Raw genomic sequence first — 19257 nt, forward strand, 5'->3', positions numbered from 1 at the left:
ATTCTACAGGAGTTACGATACTAACGAGACAACAGTAAGAGACAATTGTAAAATATAAGAAGCAACTTACTTTGAAAACGTACATACAAGGGCCCGCCAGAGAGGAAATAATCTCTGCGGAGGGGGCTGTACATAACTCCAAACTAAATGAGCAAAGTGAACCTACAATAAGTAGTCTCTCAACTCGTTTAGCTAATCAAGATCATTTGTCAACGTCAACGATAAGAAACAACGAGGTTTGCTTCACATTTTGGTCAACAGAATGACTAGATTTAAGAGAAAGGTCAAAGTTATAGTTTTATTTCTTTTATATGTAGAATGAGGATGAACACCTGATTAAATTTTCACTGAAAGTACGATATATTTCAAAAGCAGATAAGGCAAAAGCTATCATCATCATGAAATATATACACTGAGATGACACATTGCCTTCGAGTTGGCAACACTAACTCAAGACAGCGCAAGGGAGGAGAATGAACATTTACTTAGGCCTACTGACCAAGGATTCGGTAATTATCCGGCCATTCAAAATCGAATTATGTCATAAAGTCGGGTGCTTTTATTGGAGGTACTGTTAATTAGCCACTATTTCCAGTAAGGCGAAAATAAACCGCTCAGAAATTTGAATGCGACTCGGATTAAGGTTTGGGATGTCCGAACAAAATTCAAAATGGTGTTAGTACTATTCACTTATGTGGTACATATATGTGTGTGTGTGTGTGTGTGTATAAATATATATATATATATATATATATATATATATATATATATATATATATATATATGGAATATTGCTTTTCGGTTATAGAATAAATTAAAATAGTAAGTCATTTAAATGAAAAGTCCTCGTGCATAATATTACCTTCAGGTGTTCACGTACACGAAGCTATTTCTGTAGATTTGTCACCAGTAGCCTACATGTATATAGGAGGTTGTTATAGATGGCTCCTCCCTAAAAATACACTTTTTAATGTTATTGGTAAAAGGTTTTTGGCTTCCGAAACAGGTATATTGAAAACGCAACATTTTATTTTTCATCCTTAATCATGGAGGCCACACGAATCGTCTCCTCTGAATTTATTAACAAGAAATAAGAACTTGCTAGCTAGTCAAAGCAAGCCCACCTGATTAAAACGAGTTGCAGATTTATATATTTACAGGGAGAAACTCCGAAAGTTCACTTCATTTTTTTTTATTTAATTTAGTTTCAAAATCTTTGTCCCATTAACTGTTCATGCACATCGGTAAACTCGATGTTGTATATGACTCAAGAGGAGCTGTTAGGCCTACTTAGCTTTCAAGCGTTGTGAGTACATTTTTTTTTCGCTAATTTTTGTCTACGATAATATGACTTACGCAGGGGTTTTCATCAGTATATCATATCAATACTAACTGCCCTTTCCGTGAGGGCACCATTATTTTAATAATAACTACCCACCACAGTCAACTCCGAATACTGGTACTAGTCTTTTGTTCGGGGCTCGTTACACCTTACGGTCGTTCCCGCCAGACTTGTACCGCTGTACCTTCTCATTTTGAAAACAATCCTTCCAGATTCAGTTTGCTCCGTACTGAAGTGTTCAGTACACGGAAATTTTCCAGATATCCTCAGTGCCTTAGTTCAACGCGTTTTTTTTATATGTTAATATGGAAAGTATGGTGAGTGATGCAACTCGGGTCATAGCTTGTGGCAATTAAGATCTAGGCCTAGTACTCATGTGCCAAATAGTGCTGTTACTCTGTGTGTGCTGACATTCGAGATCGTCGCAGTTATGGCTAGTGATATGTATTAGAAGTAATTGCATATTCGATAAATTTATATAAACTCATTCAAAGCCACGTAAACATTTTCATGTTCGTGAAAGTGCACTTCAGTACTCGATGTGTTGTGCACCTTCCCGTTGCATTAGAACGGAAGTTTGAGTTGGTCTTGAATAGTGAAAGTTAAAAGGCTATCGCCTATTATGGAAAAATGAATCAAAAGGATTAAGTTGCTTGCAGCGGTTCTTCATGGAACACACAAGGACGAAACATGGCAATGTAATTGTGTTGACGAAGGACTGGTTGGTGCTACTTCAGTAGGCGGTCTACCTGCGTGTTTCTACACTGTTTCGCCTTGTTTAGTACTTGCCCGTCGGGTGTCAAATGTCATTAAATGCATTTTATCACATTAGATTCCCGAGGCTGGCATAAGGCCAACTTAATCTCAAACAATAACAACCCCTGGTGCTACTAAGGGCTAGTACTAAAAACGGCGAAACAGTGTACCAATACGCAAGGAAAATTCTGCCGAAACTTATCTATTTAAAATATAATGGTTATTGTGATAACCTGATAGGAACTACAAGTAAGATCACGCACACGACAGCAAGCTAGACAATGAGACTTCGAATAACAGTTATTATTAATTTTAAGTTTAGCAGGAAAAGTTAGGTTTTGGTAGTTAATGAATCTTGTGCTGCAGGTGTAGTACCATGCTCCAAAAGGGTGCGCATGGTAGCACCAAGTTTTGGCCCCTTCCTACCGCCCAAAACCTGTTTGAACCTTCGCCGCTGTAATTGTCAACTTGATAGCTATAATCATTCCTTTTACGTACATGAAATAATTTTTTTAACGCTGATTTGGCATCAAAGTATTAAAAGTGCCGTTGATGATTTTGTGTGTAACTTTTGGCTAAGGACGTGTAGACATATTTCTATTGTAGTAATAATTATAATTCAATTGTATTAATGATAACTATTATGCTGACATTATAAGAACCTAGGCACATAGTTATAGAAACGTTGAATCCAGGTCAAGTCATAGAAAAAAAAGTCGGGGAAAAAAGCCACGATCTTAACCTTCAACTCAACCTAACCTAACGAATTATCGGCCACCTTAAATTGATTTTTTTCCTAGAGAAAATTTACTTTTCCCTGCCACCATCAATTGCGACTTAATATTCCCTAACGAAAATTGTGAATTTTTTCCTTTGCCACCATAAATTGTAACCTTTTTTTTCCCCTAAAGAAAATTATGACTTTTTTTTTCCTGTGACTTTATTACCGGCCCTAGACTGAATCTCCGTAAATTTGAAATTTGAGGGAGAGAATAGTTACGGGCTGCTCGGTGAGCAAGAGCCCGTGTTGAAACAAGGTCAGCTTGATCGAAAACAACAAGGAAGAGAGAGAGAGAGAGAGAGAGAGAGAGAGAGGAGAGAGAGAGAGAGAGAGGCCATACCTCCGAGGAACCACCTTCTCCACACGACTGACTTGGCATTTCTTCTCATCGAAACAGGCGTTAAACCAAAGGACTTGGCTTCTGTTGTTGTGGTTTCCACTAGCGTTGTTGCAGTCGACATCCCCCTACTGCAGCTTCACCCCACTCCACTCCTTGTGCCCTCACGAGAACGTCGGCAAATCCTGCGGGAACCAGGTGCAGTACAGGGGCGTGACGCCCAAGGACGCGGCGACCATCGTCGACTTCCACAATACGTTCAGGTCGCAAGTGGCGATGGGTAGGGAGACCAGGGGGGCGACGGGACCCCAGCCCCATGCCTCCAATATGATGATGATGGTAAAGTTTTTTTTTTTTCTATTAGAAAAATATTACATATTTACATAAGTAAGATGTTACAAAATATTGAAAAAAATATATACCTACAATATTTACAAATTGCCATGGATTTTTATTGTTATTAACTAGGCTTTAAAAAAAATTTTAGTACTAGGTTATAATTGTAGTATTACTCAAAAACAGTAGTTGGTTTTTTTTTACTAGGTTTTTTATCACTTTTTAAAAAAACCATAATAATTGTACTATTGCTTACAAAATTAATACTGGCTACTCAAAGACAGTTATTAATGTACTCTCTTGTGAAGATTTTTTTTATTCTTTCTTTGTAATTCAGATAATTAGCGTAGATTGTGTTTTGTAATTCAGATAATTAGCGTAGATTGTGTTTTGTAATTCAGATAATTAGCTTATATTGGGTAATAATATACCTTGGATAGGAAACTTAAGAGGTCAAAAGGACCGAAGCCCACGTTAATAACATGGGCATGAGGATTCAGTAGTTTTATACGAAATAAACGTATATGCAGCTCTAAGTCATAAGGTTAACGAATGCTTTTGTCACTGAGAGATGATACCAGTATAGGAAAACATAATTTTAGGGTTCAAAAGTCTGTTCGAACGTTACGGAAAAATATATAGGTCTAATCCCAACTGCCAATAGTTGGTTAGCAGATAAGTTATACGTGGGTACAAGGGCACTAAAGTAGATTCACATCAACCGTGCATTTGATGTCTAAGCCAGTCCCTTACGACGCTCCTGATTGGCTGTTGATAGCCAATCACAGGGCTGGAAACACTCTCGAGAGAGTTCACATGGATAGGATCTAGTATGTTCTACCTCTCCTGAGGTATACATCTTTCAGGAATGGGACGATGAACTGGCCATCATAGCCCAGCGAGATGCGGACCAATGTATTTTCGGCAAGGAATGCGTAGACTGCCGTCGTGTGTGTAAGTAGACTAGTTCATTAACTTGATCGGTATAGGTTTGTTCCCTCTAAAACAGGGGCTTGAAAAAAATAAAAAATAAAATGCCCTAGTATAATGTATCCCTATTTCAGCAAGATTCGGTGTTGGCCAAAATCTGCTCGTGATCTATCAGAACAAGTTTAATGCCCAAATTACTTGGTCACGCGTAGTGAAGACCTGGTACCACGAGGTGACGCATTTCGAACCTAATCACGTCAACTTGTTCCAGTAAGTGTGATCTCCGTGGACGGATTAGGTCATTATTACCAAATTATCTTTATAGCGTCCCATCGGCCCCTAGCTGCAACCCCTTTCATTTCTTTTGCCGTACCTCCATTCTTGTTATCTTTGATTCCATCTTGCTATCCACCATAACTATTATTTCATAGTGCAACTGCGAGGTTTTCTTCCTGTTACACCCTTCAAACTTACCTACTCCCAATTTCCTTTCCAGCGGTGAATAGCCTCAAAGGTCCCAGTGCTTGGCCTTTGGCCTAAGCTCGCTATTCCATTCCTTTTCAGTAAGTGTCATACACTTCGAACGCTTTTTAGGGATGTTAGAGAGTGCTTTTTTTTCAGAGTTCCATCGACTGAAGTATTAGTGACATCATTCGGAAATAGCTGCATTGCTTTCCGTCTTTTACATTAATTTCATAAATTATATATTTTTAATGAAATGAGAAAATTTTATGGTACAGTTGATTAATTTACGTATGGCAGATATCACAGGTAGTACTAGCTTTTAAATGGCACTGGGAAAGTTCTCATTTCGCAATCTGATTTACCCATCTGATTTACCCAGCATGCCAAATCATATAAAGTTTGTCTTATTTGTCAATTTCAGTTATAGTAGTTAGTCTCAATTTTGTTCTTAGATGTTACTTTATCGGAAGAATTCAGTGGGAAAACTAGATAGCAAAAATAGCGTCACTGAAACGCTGAGTCCAACGCTACCCTCTTTTTCCTCGTACTCACAAAGGTTTTCAATGAATGTGAGCCGGTACACGCAAATGGTGTGGTGGGACACTCACAAAATCGGATGCGGGTTTGGCATGTTCCTGGATAACGGGTGGTGGAAGAAGATCTACACCTGCAATTATGGGCCAGGCGGGAACATCCTTTCAAGCGAGATGTACCAGCCAGGAGATCCTTGCTCTGCTTGTCCAAAAGACACTGCCTGTTCGGCCAGGTACCCTGGACTCTGTGGTAAGTACTTGTCTGAGCTGGGCAGCATGTGAGTGTTAAGGTGAGTTTACACTAGGCTTCACCCCACGCTGCATGTGTAAGACCCGTCACCAACTCCTCCCTAAATTATTGTTAGCCCTGCCTACTGGACTGCTCATCAAGTGTCACGCCACACCACTAACTCACCATTATGAGCAGTCCAGTCGCCTGGGCTAACAAGAATTTGGGAGGAGTTGACGAGTCTTTGGCATGCAGCATGGGGTGAAGCCTAGTGTAAACTCACCTTAGCTCTGTGCATTGCCTAGGTTTTGTGGGAGGCAAGACTCCTTAATCTTGACATCTGGGTAGTAAGTAAAGATGCTGAAATATCTAAAAGTAATTAGATATAACAGAGCCCTCATTGCTTGAATTTTTTGCCAAATTTTCAAAAATCAAATTAGACCATTAGGTCCATTAGCCTGGCCTCTTCGTCTCAAGTTTTCTGTTTGAAATAGTTTTTGTATCAGAAGTCTTACAAAACTGTATTTTAACTCTTAGCGCCAATAATTCATTTTCGTATCAGCTGTGTCTTACTAGACTGTCTTTATTTTAACTCTTAGAGCCCATATCGGAGTCCTCATCAGCTCCACCAAGGCTGAATCTAGTCAGTCAGTTTGACCAAGGCGGAGATACCACGGCACATTTAAGACAGAGAAGAGAATCTGACTTTGAGATGTTTGAAGGAGAGGCTTCGCACTTCCCAGATCAGCCTCTTGACGATGAAAGAACGCTGCTGAAGGATCTGATTCCATTCTTGAAGAAAATCGGCAAAACTGCCCAGGTCATCCGAGCTTCCTCCGCAAAGACCATCCAGAAAATAAGGGACGAGGTGCTCCCGCCAGGTTATCGGCCCATCATTCTGTACAGGTGAGAATGTCTGCCCATCATCTTTTTGTTTCTCGTAATACACTCTGTATATTTTTATATTCTTCGATCTCTTTCGACATTGTCGTAGAGGTCAATGGCCTTTTAAACATTCTGAATAAAGTTGGTGATTAAACTGCTGGAGGCCGGTTACAGTACCTTTCATGTGTGTATAAATGGCTGGTAAAAAAATCACAAGAAAAAAACCACTTTTTTTTGTCTAGGAAAAGTCACATTAATTTATGGTGGCCATTAATAAAGTCACGAGGGAAAATTCACAATACTTCTTGGGGGTCATTATCTTTATGATATTTCCAGTCATTTTTTATTTTTTATACGGAAATACCCAACGAGCTTTTACTAAACCCAAGGTATATAGAATGGTCTCTTATTCTATATACCTTGACTAAACCAACGTATGGTCTAAACACGCCACAAAGGTGGATACGTACCGGGTTAACACCCTTGGGGCTCACTATCCATATAGTTAAGATTATTGTAACCTTTTTTTGTGTGACAATTTTGCCTGGATTCGTGTACTACAATGGAGGGCTACATAAGAGGAAGCCACAACAATAGTTACATTTATAGCATCCAAGTTTTGCTGATACCAGCTGATGTGTGAATGATTTCTTAACGCAGGACTAGATCTGGCAAACTTATGGAGCTCGATGCCGATACGTTACTTCCACAGAATAAGACTCAGGAGGCGCCACCGAGAGAAGAACCGCGAAAACTCTTGCTGTGCGATTTGGACGTCTCTCCATGTGAATTCATACGGGTCGGTGGCAACTGGTCCGTAGCTCATGGGCCTAGTAAGTCTTTTGCTTTAATTATGCTTTTGCAGATTATAACATTAGGTGAAGGTTCAGGATTGACAGTGGGTGTGTGGGCAAGATTTTGGTAGATGTCTACCATTCATGTTTGAATGGTCGCTGGTGTTATAGGAGATTCACGTCAACCGTGCATCTGATGTCTAGGCTAGTCCCTTGCGACGCTCCTGATTGGCTGTTGATAAGCCAGTCACAAGGCTGAAAGCACACTCTCTCTCGAGGAGAGTTCATATAAGCAGGATGTATGTTCCACCTCTCCTAAGGTATAAGTCTTTCAAAAGTATCCCTCAGGAGAGGTGGACCATCCATCCTGCCTATGTGAACTATCTACAGAGACTGAGAGTTTCCACTTAACATTCCTGTGATTGGCTTATCAACAGCCAATCAGGAGCGTCGTAAGGGACTGGCCTAGACATCAGATGCACGGTTTATGTGAATCTACTATAGTTATGTACCCAATGTGAGTTAAGTCAATATTAATGCTTAGAATTAAAAATAACTGGTTACTGGCAACAACGTCACGGGGGAAATAGTCACAATTGTGGCTAGTAACGGGGAAAAAAGTCACATTAATTTATAGTGGCCCGTAATAAAGTCACAGGAAAAATTCAAATATTTCTTGCGGTGGGAGGTTCTTTAGCTCTATGATATTTACAGTCTTTTGCTCATGTTTTAACGGCTATCCCCGACGGGGGTGACCATATAGGAAATATTAATGTGACTTTTTTTTTTTTTTTTTTTTTTTTTTTTTTTTTTTTTTTTTTTTTTTTTTTTTTTTTTTACCTGTGATACACTCTCTCTCTCTCTCTCTCTCTCTCTCTCTCCTCTCTCTCTCTCTCTCTCTCTCTCTGGTTTCGAAAAACGTACTCAAGAAACTGCAGGTAGTAAGGTTTTGACTTCTCTCTTCTCTCGTCGTATACATTATTTTTGCATTATAAACTTTGTATCTTGTATTGTCCTGTAACGGCGAGAGAGAGGGAGGTAGGTGCACTCCAGTTCATTTTTTTTTTTTTTTTTTTTTTTTTTAAGGCGAGGGAAGCTACACAGAAACCAGCCTTCGAGTTGGAGAGAGGGCCCTCCTGATGGTTCAGACCCCCGTGCCTGCCCCCACGACGGATAGCCTCTGCATCAGCGTATCCCATCGTCGTCAGCTGATAGAGGCGAATTATATCAACAGCACGCTTCCAGAACTCTCGGTAAGTTAGGATTGGGGTCTGCTTCCTTCGGGTCTGGTCTAGATGAGGTTATTGCATCAGTTTATTTCTCTTAAGGGGGAGCACTGTCGTCATTTTCGTCCATCTGGCTGTCCAACAACTACTATGTCCCCTAACGCGGGTCTTTATAGCCCAATTTCATGCATAAAACCCCATTAGGGGGCTAGTGACGTCAGTGCACCCCATGCGGTCCACTGTAGGCATTACATAAGTTTCTTTGCAGCGTGCCTTTGGCCTCTAGCTGCAACCCCTTTCATTCCTTGTACTGTATCTCCGTTCATGTTCTCTTTCTTCCCTTTTACTTTCCACCCTAACAGATATGACTTATTGCAACTGCTTTGAGATTTTCCTCCTGTTACACCTTTCAAACCCTTTACTGTCAATTTCCGTTTCAGCTCTGAATGACCTCACAGGTCTCAGTGCTTGGCCTCTAAATTTTACATTCAATTCATATAAAAACGATCTGATAGTTTATAGAATATTATCGGCATTTTACCCATCTCCCTTCCAGATTGGTGTCCTGCCCACGGGCGGCCAAGTTATCAGCAAGACCTTGGGCGGTACCGCGGGACTATGGGAGATGGGAGTGGTCACCATCAATAATCTGAAGGTCTCTTCCCTCGTGATTGTGAACGTTGGCCCTGTTTCGAATTTGGCAACTGTAGCTATCGATGCAATACTGGTCACTGATGGACGGTGCTGCATATCTGGGTTATGTTAAAGCTAAGTCTTTGTACTGTAAGTAAGGAATTGATTTTGTGTTCAGTGTCGTGAATGAAAAGAATTAACATTGTTGATCGTCATTTGTCAAGAATCTTAACATATAACCATCACGACTGATGTAAAGAATGCTTTCATTAATGTAAAAAAAAATTATGGACGCTTGTTCCCTTTGCAATAGAACCCATTATTATATGCTTATAATGAAAACTATTGTCATTGCATTTTTTCTGTGCCTCATCCACGATTTAGCGTCTTTTAAGCCATGATTATGGTGATGGAGTTGTAGTGGTTATAATGACAGCTATATGAAATCGAAGTGCGCGTAGCAGGGTTTCAATGCAGGGAAAAAAATCTTACCAAATACCGCAAAGGTGTATGGGATGCACAATGGCTTAAAACACTTGTGGGTCACTATCACTATCCATGAAAGATGACACTGTCCACGCTACTGTGCAGGTGATTTGGCAGTGCAGCCGGGCAGTAACTGGTGGTTTGGCTCATCCACGCGAAGGCTGTCATGCCCTCGGCCTAGAGCCCTAGAACTTGTCTTCCCAAAAGACACACCAGCCCACATTAAAAGCCAGCCATTTCCCCCCAAATGTAGTAGAGTATTTTGAAGTAAAACTTAAACTGCTTAGCAGGATGAAATGGAGGGAATGGTCTAGACTTGCCAAAAGGGTGACTCCACTACAACATTTCCGATGAATGTCTTGAATTATGAGACAACAAGAATTATAGGATTTTATGTAGGATAAAAAATAATCCTAAGATTAACGAATGCCCGGTAAAATATGATAATAAGTAAGCGTAGTGACGAGGTAAAGTAGCATTTGATAATATTTTTCATAAAATTCATACTGGTAGAAACAGTTCCTTGTGTCGGCCTTGGTCCGCCACAACACAATTCAACCTATTATTTGTTACACTTACACCTGCAGCTTGAATTGCATGAAAAGGTGTAAATACAAGTTCAGTGTCTTAATGCCGTATTTCCAGTAACTATAAGAATAATATTCAACCGAAAACTCCATGGTTGCTTGCTATACAGCAACACAAACTAAACAACATATCAGAATGTGAGAAATCTCTTGTCCGTTAGATTTTCCAACATTTCTTCCACTATGAACTATTCCATGAGAGTGCACAACCTTAGCATGCCTCCAAGTTGGATCGAAGGGGATTGGTTATCACTCGGCTAATGCCACTTTCTCACAATAAAAGTTAACCATTGTAAACTGCCTCAACAGACTAGTACTACAAACGTAGAGTAATACTGAGCATAGAAAAGTTAGAATAAATAAATAATTGAGGAATTGAGTAAAACTACTCGGCTAAGTCTTTAAACGTAGTTTATTTGGGCATAAAAATAAATAATACTGTCAACAGGTCCACAATAAACATACAAGATCAAATACAACCATTCAACGACGCATCCAATGGTTCTATTGTTTTCGGTGCATTCGACTCGACAGCGATTTCTGGCAACTCTGCAACAAATTTTGCACGAAGTAACCAACACTCTTCTTGATGAAACGTGATGTTAACCGCCTTTGAGGCCTCCTAATGAAGAAAAAATTACCTCAGAAAGGAGCCAGTTGGCGTGATGCAAGGATAACAAAGAATCATTGTCATAGGCTTCTTCGTCGGTGACTTCTGAATCCCCCCTGCTCTCATACATACTGCGGTTTGAACATATATTTCTGATCATAAACTTAAGAAATCACAAGCGGCCATGTATTTAACGAAGCTTTCATTCATCCGCGATATTACAGTGCTGTCGTAGACACTTGCAATTTGCTTTTGATCGTCTAGAAAAGTGATATTTCGAATCTGTTCGAAATTTTTGGTTTAAGACCGGTGGCTACCGAGTGATCAGGTCCTAGCAGATGTCTGAAATTCTATGTACCTACTACGGGATTAAGGATATGTTTAGAATGGTTTTCGGGTATTGGACATTTCGTAAAGTGGTTTGTCGTCTTGGATAAAAATTTGTCTTTTTCAAGCATCATATTTCTTTTTAAAAAAATAAGCGCCTTTTTTTGCTTAATGAATAAACAAGCCACGGTCAAATTATACAAGACAGACACGTATACGCACTCTCTCACTCACGCTAACACACACACACACAAGCTGAGAATCACTGATAACATATAGTAAACGTTCACGCACAATTTTCGTGTGATTCTCGTTCTAACATACACCTGACATACAGCAGAGACCATCTGTGATCTGCAGAGCGTCTACAGCTACGGTGGCTCTGTCACTAGCAGGGGCTACGGTCATCACGACAAGGAAGGACGTCTTGACGTTGCTGAAGGACACTCTGCTCATCTCCCACATCCCAGGGGCGCCGCCCAAGCTTTCGCGAATGACCTCGCCTCCTATTGGCATAACGCCCACCTAAAAGAACAACGAGAAGAGGAGTATAATTTTGTGTTAGGTCTACAGACGTTCGTCTATCCGATCAACAGGTTTTCGACTTTCATCGCCTTCATTAGCGTGTAATAGACTTTTAAAAAGTTATCTGATGTCAGTGAAGTACGATAATAATGACAATGCAAGATGCTGCAACGTTAGAAGGACCACCAAGAAAAATGTATATTCAGTCGCCTGAACTTATAGTCGGCCATTATTTCCATTCATATGAAATGATTAGGTGATTTTACTTCATCTAATACTGGAGGTTTGGCTATGCAGAACCAATTTTTGGGCCCGATATTGAAATATATACAGAAAGAATTACTTCAGCCACTGTGTTCATTCCTTGAAAATGTAAGAACCATGATATTGTGATTATATTCATTTGCAAATATTATTGTTTCATCTGATCAAAGGTATTCTACCTGTAAAAGATTCGATTAAGAAACGTAGAAGGTGCAGACAATTTTGACGAAATAAGATTATCATAAAATAAGCGTTATTCAAATGGACATAAAATGGGATATCATAGTTGAAGACAATTATAAAGAGAGTAATGCTTAACCACATGATCTGGGATTGCTACAATATCACATTTATATGAAACATTGACACCGTGACACACTTTAACGAAAATCAATAGACCAACCAGCAGTCGACTGGATTCTAAATGGGCCTACCATAAGTTCAGGAATGGTTGCGTTTGCAAGGGAGCCTCCTTCTTCTAAGTCGCGTCGATGGGAAACAGCCACGCAGACGCTCTCTGTGCTGGGAGGCGCTATCAGTTTCTGGAACAGTAGCTGGGTTCCTTCGCCTTGATCTAGGATGGCCTGCGCGAACCGTCCTTCGCCTGATAGGATAGGAAAATGTCAGCATTTAAGTAGACTTCTTGCTGGGTGGTTATCCATATAGTATACACACACACACACACACACATATATATATATATATATATATTATACAGGGTATGGTAAACATGTAGCCCTGGCATCTGATTTTAAGTATATATTATGAGTGATTTTTTTTAAATGGCATGGGTGTATTATATATATGTGTGTGTGTGTATATGTATGTATATATCTACATATGTCTATATATATATTGTATATAGGGCATGGCAAGCATGTAGCCCTTGCTTTTGCCTTGAGCATCTATTATGTATATAATTTTTAAAAAATGGCATGAGTATCTTAATTTTATTATTATTTGTACAAGCCATACAGTACTTAATACCTTATAGAATAAAAATTATCTGTTCATTTGTCTCCAAGTACCAACATATATCACAATCTCAACACAGGTATAGCGCATAGCAGTACATGTTTATCAAGAAGCCCATAATTAAGTGGCGTAGCAGAACTAGTTACTCTGGCTTACCATGAATAAAATATTGAAATTTAGGCTAAACAGCCAAGCACTTGGGTACTTCAGCCATTAGTGCTTAAGGGACTAAAGAAGGAGAGATAGATTGGTTGAACAGCGAGATTAAAAGGTCCGGAAAATTGTAATGAAATACTGTAAAAGGATATAGAGGTGAAGGTGTAGAGAGGTTAAACAGCAAGACTAGGAAGAAAGGGAAACTAAAACGGTGGTACTGAAGGGCTAAAAAGCGAGTGAAAATAGGCTGATGGAACGTTGCAAACACTGGTAATGACTGCTACAGTCTCCACCCCGTGATGTGCACTGACGGTTATCAGAATTAGGATGAATAGTGTACTAGTACTGTTAATCCTGATCAGAAAAGGTGTTTTAAATAAAATCATGAGCGCGCTGACCTCATGCGTCACAATCTTAACAATTTGCTGCCCAAAGCATAGCGGTAGGCTACGCACTCCACACTAGTTCTTAGTTGAAATGTTGCCGAAACGTGGACATGACTTCATTACCTAAATTCTAGGTCATTTGCATATTTATATAAGTGTACCTAAATTCTAGGTCATTTGCATATTTATATAAGTGTTTATATAATAATGACCAAATATTCATCAAAGAATGGCAGTTTACGCCGATCACGAAGCAGAAGTAGATCGAGCGATGTCTCGATTGACACGTCGAATACCAAGGATGAGTGAGTTTTAGGTTTCCATGTAATTAAGGTAACTTAAATCTATTTAAAGTAATTTATTGAATGCATAAAGGTGATAACCTTGATAATGGAGGCCTATGGGAAACGATATTTAGACTGAATTACAGGCCTATATATATATACTTCAGCAAGATAGACCGACAGTGCTTTAGTAATATAAACCTATAAGACTTTAGCAATACTGAGGTGTAGATCTTCAAAAGCATAGGCCTATAGGACTCTGGGAATATTGGGTCACTTTTGTAGGTTATTGGGTGTAAAGGCCTACATACTAAAGCAGCGTAGGCCGACAGTGCTTTAGCAATTTAACCTAGAAGACTTTAGCAACTCTGACCCATAATCTTCAACAACAAAGGCCTACATGACTTTAGAGTAACGTAGACCTATAGGACTTTGAAAATATTTATCTATATATAAGAACTATAAGATTTTGACAATATTGGCCTATATATACGACTTCTGTAGGCTATTGGGTGAATATTGGCCTATATATACAGACTTTCGTAGGCTATTGGGTGAATATTAGTCTATATACGACCTTCATAGGCTATTGTGTTAATATTGGCCTATATATACGACTTTCGTAGGCTATTGTGTTATTATTGGCCTATATATAAACGACTTGCGTAGGCTATTGGGTGAATATTAACCTGTATACACGACTTTCGTAGGCTATTGGGTATATATTGGCCTATATTTAACGACTTCGTAGGCTATTGGGTGTAGAGGCATCATAGGCCTGCATGCTGTAGCAATATAAACCTATAGACCAGCAATACTGACCTGTAGATCTTCATCAACATAGGCCTACATGACTTGAACACAGGACTTCGGCCATAGTATAGGCCTATAAGACTTATGTAGGCTACTGTTAAAGCATGGGGATAGCAGAAAGGTGTGGGTGGGGGGGAGCGCTTAATGTACTGAAACAAAACACGTTTCCGGTTAAGGAACAGTTAGTTTTTTTAACATGGAGATAAAAATAAAGAATTAACACCCACGTAGTATTGGTTAACTGGCTCAAGGAAGACGAATAAATTAGGCCATGAAGATCCTCAAGGAGAGAGACAAGAGGAGAAATCAAATAGCAAACGAAAGGTAAAGTTCACGTTTTCTGATCGTATTTCTTTATTATTTGTAATCCACTGTGAATTTGAGTGTATTTTGCGTGGATAAAGCTGCGATAGGTAGTACTGCTTTACAGTACTAAACCACATGCTGCCATCCAATAAAACTAATAAAGCGCCTCAGTGCCGTGATCGGTATGGTCTTGGCCTGCCACCCCGGTGGTCGCGAGTTCGATTCTCGGGCGTTCCACTGAGGGGTAAGAGATATGTATTTCTAGTGATAGAAGTTCATTCTCGACGTGATTCGGAAGTCACGTAAAGCCGTTGGTCCCGTTGCTGAATAACCACTGGTTCCATGCAACGTAAAAACACAATACAAACAAAAAACAATAAAACTAATATTCATCTGAAATAAAAATAATAAAATGTGCGTTTTCTTTGATTCTCGTAGGGTTAACTTTCCTTTATGATGTTACGGCGGCGTCATAACAACGTCATAATATGCGGTACTCTTTTTATCATTTATTAGAGAAAATATACCATTTCACAGTTTTAACAGAATTACATTCAGAATGTTATCCAAGCTGACAAATTTACTAAAACTTAACAAAAATCTTATCTTGTGCTTTTTACAAACAATCTATGTATTATAATGTAAATATTTTAACGTAGTTACCCTTATCTCAGCAACTGTCTGCCGAACATTGCATCAAATAAGGTAATTAATATTAATGGCAAAATCGAAATGGCGTATGCAATTGCTCGCACCCTACGGATAAAAATGGAAGAAAATCAAATCATTTGGCACACGGATATGGATTAACGCCTTTGTTAACGTAAACTAGTACTGTAGTGTAACGGGATTCGTAAACTAGTACGATAGAGTAACGGAACTCGTAAACTAGTACGATAGAGTAACGGAATTTGTAAACTTGTACGATAGAGTAACGGAACTTGTATACTAGTACGATAGAGTAACAGACTCGTAAACTAGTATGATAGAGTAACAGAACTCGTAAACTAGTACGGTAGAGTAACGGAACTCACTAACTAGTACTTTAGAGTAACGAAACGCAGTTGAACTTACTTGAAGTGGATCCCACCGTCCAGTTTGCGCCCACGGGCGTGAACTCGCAAGGGGACACGTCTAGGTCGCAAGTCACGAGCACGCCGGGCGTCTTCTTCGGTCCTCGGGTGGTGGTGGTCGAGCGGCCGAACCGACGGAGGGGTAAGAGGGTTCCTGCGTCTAATTCCGTCAGCTGGCCAGTGCCGGATCTGGAAAAAAGGGTTGACTGATTTGTTTTTTCTTTTTTTTTCAGGGTCTAATGACCCGTTTCTGTTCAAACAAGACCCGAAAGGTTTGTTCTGTTGTGTGCTATGTTGAGAAAACGTTAAAAATAAGCCTATGTCTAAATATGAAATAAGAAAGACGTTTCTTATGAGACTGACTCATCTCCTGCAGTATGCTTGCCTTAATGTTATCTAAATGGTACAATGTTTTCATGACGAGACTAAGCCCTTCATAACTATATTCTATTGCACTCCATCTGTCCACTGCTCATCAACATAGCTCTCAGGTAGATGTGGCAAACGCATGGTTAGCTCGTGTTTGGTTTACATCCATGTTTCGACATGGTAGGCTTAGGCTTACTGTGATGAAGATGCGAACTATTTCCTCAGCAATATATCTGGATACTTATTTGTACAAAGGATCGTCACGCCTTTTGATATACGCCATAAACATGAACATTTATTTCCTTAAATAACAATACGAAGTAGGTACAGCAGAAAGGCAGACTTGTACTACTTGAAAGCTTACTTACAGTACTGCCATATTTATATACACTTTTAATCATAATACAATTTCGACGGAACTATAGTGCTGGAAAATATTATAAAGAAAAAAAAAAAACAGTTTTTTTTTAATCAATATCGAGGAACATAGTGCTGAAAATATTATAAAGATACGAATATGTTTAATCGAGGATATAGTGCTGAAAAATGGAACATGTTTGCTGGAAAATATTACAAAGATACGATTATTTTTTTAATCAAGATACAATTTCGAGGGAACCATAGTGCTGAAAAATAATGTAAATAAAAGAGAAATGCTAGACCCACCTGAAGAGGACAATAGGTTTGAGGCCGATGGGGAGCGAGTTGATGATGCTCTGGACGCTGGAGAGGGTCTGTGTGCGGATGACCTGAGTGTTCATGCCAGCACGATGGAGGAATGGCAGTAGATCTGTAGTCTGTGGCTGTTCACCGTGGAAGGGGATGAACATTTGCTCTTGTTCTTGCTCGTGTGCTTCGCCTTGTTCGAATTCGGCCTCTTGAGCTTCCTGGGCTTCCTGGGCTTCGAACTCTTGTTCCAGCTGCTCGGCGTCCTGCTGCTGTTGGAATACCGGGAACGCTGCTGGGGCGCTGGTTCTAAAGGTAGGCGCTGTTCCAGTTCGCTGCTGCAAGACTACGTTTGAAGGGAAGGTCGAGAATGTGGCGGGACCTTCAGAAGAGGGAGAGGTTGTAGTCAAAGGGGTTGTGGTTGTTTCAGAGGCGGTGGCAGAAGCGGTGGTGGTTGTTTCTGCTGTGGCTGTAGTAGTAGTTGTTTCGGGGGGGAGTGTATTGGTCGTTGGTAATTTGGTGGTGGGTTCAGGAGTAGTGTTTTCTGTTAAGCTACTAGCTTTAGCCGTTACCAGCCCCGGCTTACGCCCGTTTAGTATGGATTTGAGATCGTCCGCCGTGATCATGCCGTTTCTGTTCTCCTTCATGGCGTTGAAGAACGCGACCAGAGCGCCGAGGTCGACGTCCTCGGGGTTAATACTGTTAATGCCGATAAAGTTATTGGGCACGTCGACACCAGCGCTCTCCGGCGTGATGGGCAGCAACGGTATCTCGTTTTCAGCCTCGTTATTGTCTCTGGGCACAGCAGCCAGAGGCGTCATGGTAACACCGGTTAGAGCGTTTGGCAAAAGCGTCGTGGAATCGAATTGGTCGTCATCCTCTGCAATACACGAAGCTCAAAAAGCGGCCCACAACCGTTAATGCATAAATGTACATACGAATATATATGTATATATGTGTGTGTATATAATATATATATTTTTAAAACTAGGCTTGATTACCCTTTGATGCGGTTATGATTACAAAATAGCAATGAAAAAGTTTTCTCTTAGTTGACATAACAATCTGTACTGCAACATAGTCCTTTGGAAGGAGAGATTGCAAAAACGGTAAGAAAAACTAAGATATTGCAGGGGAAACTTTTTGCCATTTACAATGTAAACATCAAAGGAAATCCACCATTCTGATGTGGTAATTACTGAGGAAAATACAGATGTTAATTTGTAGCTGTTCCAAAATATGGGGTTATTTCTGCTTTAATATCTCAACAGTTAGTTTACCAACACACAGCCCATTAAGAGGCTCAACACATCACAAGAAGCACACAGAAAATTGTTAGCGCCAAAGGGTTATATACTACGCCATCCTACAAATACTAACATTAACAATGCCAGTAATAATGCCATCCTAAAAGCAAGTGTAAGTAAGTACGCCATTATAAGGGGGTTAAGTTAATCATTTGGGCATCTATTAGGTGGGTATAACTGATACTTTCAGCGAGCGAAGAATGGAAGATCCTAAAATCCTAAAGGAAAGTTGAAGTTCAATTAATTAAGTCGAGATTTTGGACTTTAGGAAAGAGATTGCCCCCTTTCTGAACATACACTTGTATATTCTTGAACGGGGAAGAATGTAGTCGCCCTGAAAGTTCAATAATACTTTTCAACTGTTTTGTGGATGCTTACACATGCTAAGTTAAGTTACTTGTTATTCGAAAATATTCATGTTACGTGCGTGTTTCTCATTCGCGTTGTCTTTATATAATTCAGTGTGAGAATATCGGGGAAAATCATCTATATCATGTCAAAAAGGTTGTTTTTTTTCCGCTTAATATTAAATTTCGGTTTTACAATTTTTTGAAAATTTTCACTCAAAATAAAACCTGATCCAATATACTTACCAAATCTGAAACAATAACATCGACTGTTGGGAAAAATCAATTAATTTAGAAACGGAGAGAAAGAGAGAGATCGTGAGTTAGTGCGGAGGTCAGAGGTTCAGTGGGTATAAATGAACGTGCGCAGATGGCACTTTCACAGAGAGAGAAAGGGGGAGACGGAGAGGGAAAGATACGTACTAGGGAGAGACAGAGAGGGAAAGATACATCCTACAGAGAGAGAGAGAGAAAGATACTTACTACTGAGAAAGGGGGAGACAGAGAGGGAAAGATACTTACTAGGGAG

General features: G+C 39.8%; 2 protein-coding genes across 2 annotated transcripts; one reads left to right on the forward strand and one right to left on the reverse strand.

Moving 5' to 3' along the window:
• The first annotated feature begins 1521 nt into the window (after window positions 1–1521).
• On the forward strand, window positions 1522–11411 carry LOC135202264 (uncharacterized). The gene is made up of 9 exons (XM_064231565.1): window positions 1522–1659; window positions 3277–3555; window positions 4419–4506; window positions 4617–4752; window positions 5504–5730; window positions 6309–6615; window positions 7255–7427; window positions 8475–8641; window positions 9171–11411. Exons 1-9 carry the CDS (start codon window positions 1648–1650, stop codon window positions 9378–9380), a joined length of 1599 nt encoding a protein of 532 aa, XP_064087635.1. The 5' UTR covers window positions 1522–1647; the 3' UTR covers window positions 9381–11411.
• Window positions 10715–18018, reverse strand: LOC135202265 (uncharacterized). The gene is made up of 4 exons (XM_064231566.1): window positions 17075–18018; window positions 16041–16228; window positions 12481–12650; window positions 10715–11782 (listed from the first exon to the last, which is right to left on the reverse strand). The coding sequence occupies exons 1-4, from the start codon at window positions 17893–17895 to the stop codon at window positions 11573–11575; spliced, it is 1389 nt and encodes a 462-aa protein (XP_064087636.1). The 5' UTR covers window positions 17896–18018; the 3' UTR covers window positions 10715–11572.
• Between the last annotated feature and the right edge of the window lie 1239 nt (window positions 18019–19257).

The sequence above is a fragment of the Macrobrachium nipponense genome, chromosome 30 (assembly GCF_015104395.2).
Source record: "Macrobrachium nipponense isolate FS-2020 chromosome 30, ASM1510439v2, whole genome shotgun sequence".
Lineage (NCBI taxonomy): Eukaryota > Metazoa > Arthropoda > Malacostraca > Decapoda > Palaemonidae > Macrobrachium > Macrobrachium nipponense.